The sequence below is a fragment of the Nicotiana tomentosiformis genome, chromosome 5 (assembly GCF_000390325.3).
Source record: "Nicotiana tomentosiformis chromosome 5, ASM39032v3, whole genome shotgun sequence".
NCBI lineage: Eukaryota > Viridiplantae > Streptophyta > Magnoliopsida > Solanales > Solanaceae > Nicotiana > Nicotiana tomentosiformis.
In genome coordinates this window covers 100,234,598-100,242,896 of record NC_090816.1, presented here as the reverse complement: position 1 = coordinate 100,242,896, position 8,299 = coordinate 100,234,598, and the positions used below count along the sequence as shown (strand labels likewise).

The 8,299-nt window shown below is 40.9% G+C and overlaps 1 protein-coding gene across 1 annotated transcript; it reads left to right on the top strand.

Moving 5' to 3' along the window:
• Positions 1-3,383: 3,383 nt before the first annotated feature.
• On the top strand, positions 3,384-6,983 carry LOC138892869 (uncharacterized). Its single transcript, XM_070176617.1, has 5 exons — positions 3,384-4,449; positions 4,542-4,957; positions 5,340-5,984; positions 6,084-6,417; positions 6,646-6,983. The coding sequence occupies exons 1-5, from the start codon at positions 3,384-3,386 to the stop codon at positions 6,981-6,983; spliced, it is 2,799 nt and encodes a 932-aa protein (XP_070032718.1).
• The last annotated feature ends 1,316 nt before the right edge of the window (positions 6,984-8,299 follow it).

Below are 8,299 nucleotides of genomic sequence, written 5' to 3'. Positions count from 1 at the left end.
GATCCAGAATAACGTGTACACTACCGAGGGACGCGCGGCACAATCCATAGATGCATCTATTCTACTGACGAGGCGTTCGGCCCGTTTGACTTAATCATTATTACAAGGCTAATACACATTGTAAAACAATTTCCATTGACAGTCAAGTAATCCGCTCTAAATTCAAGCAAGTGAAATTCGGTCTCTTTCAATTCCTTTATCAAGTTCCAAAACTATTAAAATGTTATATAAATTAATCAATACATGCTCAAAGTTCATATTCTAACTATTAGAGTGATTACCCAACCCCAATTGAAAGATTCCTAAAATTCACCCCTCGGGCCCACTTGCCCGGATTCCAAAATTTTTCGAAGATAAATGTTACCCATAACCTCACGAACTCAAATATATAATTTTTACTCAATTCCATAACCATTTTAGTGATTAAATCCCATTTTTATTAAAACCCAAGTTTTTCATCTTAACCCATAATTTTCACAATTTTACATGTTAAAATCTACCCATAATCTATGTATTAAACTCACATTGGGTAGGAATTACTTACCTTCAAAAGCTAGGATGAAATCCCCCTCTTTAAAGCTCCAAAATCGCCCAAGAGTTTAATAAATGAGCTCAAAATAGCCTAAGTCTCGATTTAAAACAAGACACTGCCCAACTGCCCCTTCTTCGCGAATGCGAAAAGGGCCTCGCGTTCGTGAAGGCAAATGGCCCAGGCCCAGAAAACTTGGCCATCGCGAACGCTACCAGGTCATCGTGAATGCGGAGGCTTACCTGCCTTGCCCTATACGAACGCGAGGGCACCTTCGCGAACACGAAGAACAACAGTGCCACCCCCACTCAGCTCGCCTTACCCTTCGCGAGCACGGACCCTATCACACGAATGCGTAGAAAAAAATTCGCCCAGCCCAATTCCTTCATCGCGAACGCGAGGGTCCTTCTGCGTTTGCGAAGAAGGAAACCAGAACTGGAAAATCTGGTTTCACAACATAGCTCCGGGTGGTTCGAAATACACCTGAGCCACTCGGGACCCCGTCCAAATGTACCAACAAGTCCATAAACATAATACGGACCTGCTTGAACTCTCCAAACGCACAAAATAACAACGAAACTAAGAATCACACCCCAAAACTCAATTGAATCAATTTATGAACTTCAAGTTTCCAAATCGCTCTGAACGCGCCGAATCATACGTAGACTACTAGTAATGATACCACATTTTGCGTGCAAGTCTTAAATTACCATACGGAACTATTCCCCTACTCGAAATCCCAAACGGACCTCGATAACACCAAATCCTACTCCAAACCAAATTTAAAGAACTCTAAAACCTCCAATGTGCCAACTTTCACTATTAAGCATTGAAACGATCCCGGGTTATCCAAAACCCGATCCGAACATACGCCCAAGTCTGAAATCATCATACGAACCTATTGAAACCATCAAATCCCGATTCTGAGGTCATTTACTCAAAATGTTGACCTAAGTAAAACTTAGCCTTTTAAGGCCAAAACAAGGAACCAAGTGTTCCGATTTCAACCTGAACCTTTCCAAATACCGAACTAACCATCGCCGTAAGTCATAAAACAGTAAAAGAACATACAAGGAGACTTAGTTAGGGGAACGGGGATCTAGAAAGCAAAATGTCCAGTCGGGTCGTTACAAAAGCCGACTCAATAAGGAGTGTTCCGAAGCACAAAGCAGTAAAGGGTGCAAAAGCAGAGATGTGCGATCTGCAGAAGGAATTCTGCGGCTGCAGAAGAAATTACGGACCGCAAAATTCCATCTATGGCCGCAACCCAAGCTAAAGAGCCCAACAGGAGTTTGACAAATGTGCGGATCGCACATGAATTGTGTGGCCGCAAAATAGGGTCTTCACTGTCAAATGTTTTCAAGTTCAAAGAATGTGCAGAAGACTAAGTCCTGACACATTTCAGAAGTGCGGACCGCACAAGAATTGTGCGGCCACAAAATTTGCTTTGCAGTCGCAGTCCAGAAATGTGCGGTTGCAAAATCCTCCTTCCTGCCAACTTAAGAAATCTGCGGACCGCACATGGAATTGTGCGGCCGTAGAACCTCCCGAGGGGCATTTTTGCCAGAGATTTTTGGCCCAGTATAAATAGACGAGTTTGACAAATTTAGGTTAAGTTTGAATGTTTAAAGCTGCTACAACCGTTTCTTTTTACCATTTTAGGAAGTTTTAGATTATTTTAGTGTTTAAACATTAGATTTCATCATTTTAATCTTTCATTATGAGTTTAATTAGATTTTCTTCTTTATTTTTCTGCAATTTCCATTATGAGTAGCTAGATTCTTACTAGGGTTGTGACCCAACCGGAGTGTGTAAACCTTATGGGAATTTAATTTAATGCTTCTTTATGATTGAGTGTTGATTATTAAGCCTAGTTCATGCTTCAATTTTAGAATTAATGGTTGCAAAAATTGATTCATGCCTTTTTGACTTAGTCTCTACTTGAGAAAGAGGGACCTAGTCTAGGTTAACTTGGCTAACAATGAATTGGGTTAATTGAGAGATTGATTAGCCTAATTAAAGGGTTCAAACAAGAGATAGTAAGAACCCGACTTGAGCTCATATCAACTATTTTGTTTGATACCCATTAAGACTTGAGAAAGCCAAATTGGAAAAAATCACTCTCTGACCGATAGGTATTGAGTGGGTAACGTAGAGTTGAAAGCTATAATACAACCCAATCAACAAAATAAGTATTAACATATTTAACCCATTAGGCAAATACCTAGGTCATGGTCACATCCCTAGGCTTTTAAACTATTTGTAAAACACCAAAAACATTCATCTCTAATCTATTTTCCTTAGCTTGCAATCATTAGAGTAATAGTAGAAGTAGAAATCAAACCTCTATTGTGGAAGTGCAATTTTAGGTACTCCATTCGCTTGCTTCAAATATATACTCCTAACACTCCTCATAACTCTCTGTGGATTCAACCCCGACTCATAGTTGGGTAATTAATATTGCATACGACCATATCATATCTCTTATCGAGGTGTGTGTGGACGTCATCAATTTTTGGCGCCGTTGCCGGGGAGTTAAAATGGTGTTAGCTATATATTTGGGTTTGTTTTTGGAATATCTTCTTTTCCTTTCATGTTACTAAATTGTGTGAGAAATCGTAGGTATAACCATGGCGAACAATGAGCTCGTAAATTTGCCTTTGGGGGATTTGGGTGCGGAGGACGAATAAGTAGAGGAGGTACCTCATGAGCCACAAGCCAATCGGAGAGGCTGGGTACCTCATGACAATTCCACCACGAACGGCTCCACACCGGATATTACCCAATGAAGGATATGCAAGTGCAATAGTCCATCCCCGTAATAAGAGTGGAAAACTTCCAAATCACCAATGTGATGCTCACTTTTCTTGAGCAATGGTTTTTTTTCACCGGTGCTCCAACTCAAAATGTGTACAAACATTTGAAGGAGTTTGTGGACACTTGTTGGGGGGAGCAAGCAAACGAATGTCTCCGAGGATGCATTAAGGCTAAGCTTTTTTCCTTCTCTCTACGGGGGAAAGCCTTAGATTTGTTGAAACGAATACTGAACCATTCCATTCACACTTGGGATGAGTTGGCGAAAAAGTTTATTGCTAAGTTCTTCTCTCCTGGGCACATGGCTACCCTTCGAGATGAGATTTTGGCATTTAAGCAAGAACCGAATGAACCACTACACGAGATATGGGAATGCTATAGAATAATGGTTAAGGAATGTCCCAACAACAATATAACAGAGAACATGATTCAACAAACTTTCTATCGTGGGAGTAACATAACCAACCAATGTGTAGTGAATCAACTTGCTGGTGGGAACTTCATGACTACGCCTTATGTGGAGGCATGTGAGATTTTGGATGAGATGGCAAAAACGCCATCGGCTTGGCAATCCCGAGCCAATGTTCCACAAGGTGATTTGAATATGATCCACCTTCATAAAAAATTGCAAGACCTTGGTCAATACATTGCCGAATTGACAACCACCATGACGCAACTAGGAAAGACCCAACTAAATCAAGTGCAAAATCCAAAGCAAGTCAATTCCATGGAGGGAGTGAACATGATGGTGAACAAGAGGAGGACCAAACGTCCACAAGTGCATAATCGAGTGGAGAATTATGTGCAAGAAGATAGTGGTTTTGAGAAAGATTATTCCTATAATGAACAAGAAGAGGAAGTTCAATATGTGAATAACTTTCAAGGGCAAAGAAAAAACTTCCAAGGTCCAAACCAACAGCAATGGCGACCTCAAAACAATCAAGGCAATTGGAATTCTAACAATGAAGGCAATTGGAGCGGAAACAATCAAGTGAATTGGCATAACAACAACAATCAAGGAAATTGGAGTGGAAATAATCAAAGAAATTGGAGGGGGGAGGAGGTAACAATCAAGGCGGATGGAACAACAATCAAGGCAACCAACGGTTGGATTTTCAAAGGCCCCCGATGTATCAACAACCGAGAAACCTTCCTCCTTATCCTTTCTATGATTCAAGTTCTTCAAACAATAATATAGGGCGTATTGAAAATATGTTCAAGAAAATGATGGAAAAGAATGTCGATTCGGATGCCCAACTTGCCTCACAAAACACATCAATCTGCAACTTAGAAATTCAAATGGGGCAAATATCTCAAGCTCTAAATTCTTGTCCTAAGGCAGCACAACCAAGTGACACGGTAGTAAATCCAAAGGGTGAAAACATCACGGGACATTTCATGGCCATTACTAAAAGAAGTGGAAGAGGTGGGAATGCACCCACGTCAATTCAAAGGCAACTTGTGGATGGTGAGCAAGTGGTGCAAGAAGAAGAGATCCCGAACAATGTGGTGAAACCTAATGATGAAGTTCGGATTGATATTGATGATAGTGTTGAAGAGACTCAAGAGGAGGTGAACCCGTCTAGGGAACATATTGTTGATATACCAGAGCCGGTAGTGCAAAAGGCTAAGGCACCATTGCCTAAGCCTCCACCTCCATATCCTCAAAGACTTGCCAAGCAAAATGGTGAGAATCAATTCAAAAAGTTCATTCAAATAATGAAGAGTCTCTCAATCAATGTGCCATTAGTTGAAGCTTTGGAACAAATGCCCGGTTATGCCAAGTTTATGAAAGATCTCGTGACAAAGAAGCGGTCAATGCATTTTGAAACTATCAAAGTCATTCATCAAGTGAGTGCAATTATGCATTCAATGGCTCCAAGTTGGAGGATCCTGGTGCTTTCATGATTCCTTGTACAATTAGAAGTGTCGAGTTTGCTAAAGCTCTTTATGATCTTGGAAAAGTATCAATTTGATGCCCTATTCGGTTTTCAAGACTTTGGGAATTGGGAAACCAAGATCCACCTCTATGAGATTGAAAATGGCTGATCATACTGTGAAGAGGCCCTTGGGAGTGGTTGAAGATGTCTTGGTTCGTGTTGATAAATTCATTCTTCTGCCGGATTTTGTTGTTCTAGATTGGGAGGTTGATTATGAAGTGCCGATTATTATTGGGAGACATTTCCTTGCTATGGGGAAGGCACTTTGTGATGTTGTAGCCGTAGAAATTACATTTCGAGTTGGTGATGAAAAAGTGGTATTCCATGTATGCAAGTCCATGCGGCAACCAAATAACAAAGAGGTGTGTTCTTTTGTGGACGTGGTGACCGATGTTAGTGTTGATGAAACAAGTGCTACAATTGGTGATATGTTGGAGGCCGTCTTGCTCAAATTTGATGATGACGATATGGATGGCTTCATGGAATGTGTGAAATCTTTGCAAGGAATGGGGTCGTACAACTATGCACCCCGAAAATTATCTTTGGATCTTGAAAATAGGACAACTCCTCCTACAAAGCCTTCTATTGAAGAGCCTCCTACCTCTGAGTTGATGCCATTGCCTCTACATTTCTTGTATGAATTTCTTGGCCCTTGTTCTACTTTACCGATTATTCTTTCCTCTTATTTGACTAACGTGCAGGTAGATTCCATATTGGCGGTGCTACAAAAGAAGAAGAAGGCTATTGGATGGACATTGGCAGATATTCGGGGGATAAGCCCCGCCTTTTATATGCATAAGATCAAGTTGGAGGATGGAGCCAAACGATATATTGAACATCAAAGGAGACTCAATGAGGCTATGCAAGAAGTTGTCAAGAAGGAGATTATCAAGTTGTTCGATGCCGGGGCTGACTACCCCATCTCTAATAGTTTGTGGACTTCTTCGGTTCAACGTGTCTCAAAGAAGGGGGGGGGCATGACAGTGTTCACCAATGAAAATAATGAGTTGAATCCTACAAGAACGTTGACTGGATGGATGGTTTGTATGGACTATAGCAAGCTTAACAAAGTCACAAGGAAAGATCACTTTCCACTTCCTTTCTTAGATCAAATGCTTGATAGATTGTCCGTCCGTGCTTTCTATTGCTTTCTTGATAGTTATTCGGGCTACAACAAAATTCTTATTGCTCCGAAAGATCAAGAGAAAACAAACTTTACATGTCCCTATGTTACTTTCGCCTTCAAGCGGATGCCATTTGGTTTGTGCAATGCACCAGCGACTTTTCAAAGGTGTATGATGGCTATCTTCACGGACATAGTGGAGGACTACCTTGAAGTTTTCATGGATGACTTCTCGGTAGTTGGAGATTCTTTTGATGATTGTATTGCAAATTTGGATAAAGTGTTAGCTAGATATGAAGAAACAAATTTAGTGCTTAATTGGGAGAAATGCCATTTCATGGTCGAGGAAGGCATTGTCCTTGCCCACAAAATCTCAAAGAATAGAATTGAAGTTGACAAGGCAAAGATTGAGGTGATTTCTAAACTTCCACCTCCAACTTCGGTGAAGGGTCTGCCGATTTTCTTAGGCCACGCGGGGTTTTACCGGCGCTTCATCAAAGATTTCTCTAAGGTGTTGAATCCGTTGTGCAAGCTCTTAAGAAGGATGCAAAGTTCAAATTCAATGATGATTGCATGACAGCTTTTGAATTGTTGAAGCTCAAGTTGACAACTACTCCCATCATCATAGCTCCAAATTAGAGTGTCCCTTTTGAACTCATGTGTGATGCAAGTGACGTAGCGGTTGGGGCTGTTTTGGGGAATGTATAAACAAAATTAGTCTACTATGATAGTAAGACCATGAATATTTCCCAAGTTAACTATACCGTTACAGAAAAAGAGCTCCTTGCCATTGTGTTTGCAATTGAGAAGTTCTACCTGTGCTTGATGGGTACAGAAGTCATTGTCCACATGGATCATGCGGCGCTTCATTATCTTATGAGTAAAAAGGACTCCAAAGCCTGGTTGATGAGAGGGGTGCTCTTGTTTCAAGAGTTTGATATTGACATCCAAGATAGAAAATGTAGTGAAAACCAAGTGGCGGACCACTTGTCTCATTTGGAGGAGGAGTGGAGGCAGCATGATGGCCTTGAAATCAATGACTTCTTCCCCGATGAGCAACTCTTGGAAATTTCAATAAAATAGGTACCATGTTTCGCGGATCTAGAAAATTTTCTTGTGTGTGGAATCATTCCGGATGAGTTCTCTTCAAACCAAAGGAAGAATCTCAAACGAAACTATCAAGATTATTATTGGGATGATACATACCTTTTTCGAATTTGTACGGATGGGGTAATTAGAAGATGTGTACTAGAGGAAGACCAATGTAAAATTCTTGGGGCTTTTCATTCTTCATCATATGGTGGTCATCATGGTGGAGCAAGAATGGCTGCCAAATTGCTTAGTTGCGGCTTCTATTGGCCAAATCTTTACAAGGATGCAAGTGAGCTAGTGAAAAGATATGATGAATGTCAATGGGCCGGTGGAATCTCAAAGAAGAATGAAATGCCTCTCACAACCATTTTAGAGATTGATATTTTCGATGTGTGGGGTATTGACTTCATGGGCCCTTTTTATGTGTTCTTATGGAAATACCTACATCTTGGTAGCGGTTGATTAAGTGTCTAAATGGGTTGAGGCCGTTGCTTTACCCAATAATGAGGCAAGAAGTGTGGTGGCTTTCTTGAAGAAGAATAGTTTCACAAGGTTTGGTACTCCACATGCAATAGTAAGTGATAGGGGGTTACAGTTTTGCAACAAGGCTTTCGACACTTTGCTTAGCAAGTATGGTATTACTTACAAAGTCACAACTCCTTATCACCCACAAGCTAGTGTGCAAGAGGAAGTCTCCAACCGGGAGATAAAGAGTATCTTGTCCAAAATGGTGAATGCTAATCGGACGGATTGGTCCAAGAAGCTTGATGATGCATTATGCGCTTATCAGACGACTTACAA

Excerpts from the sequence above, each read along its gene's own strand:
- LOC138892869 (XM_070176617.1), top strand. The coding sequence starts at position 3,384 with ATGCTCACTTTTCTTGAGCAATGGTTTTTTTTCACCGGTGCTCCAACT. Across the intron at positions 4,958-5,339 it reads TTGTTGATATACCAGAGCCG|ACTTTGGGAATTGGGAAACC; the intron begins GTAGTGCAAAAG and ends TCGGTTTTCAAG. Across the intron at positions 5,985-6,083 it reads CTTATTTGACTAACGTGCAG|ATCAAGTTGGAGGATGGAGC; the intron begins GTAGATTCCATA and ends TATATGCATAAG.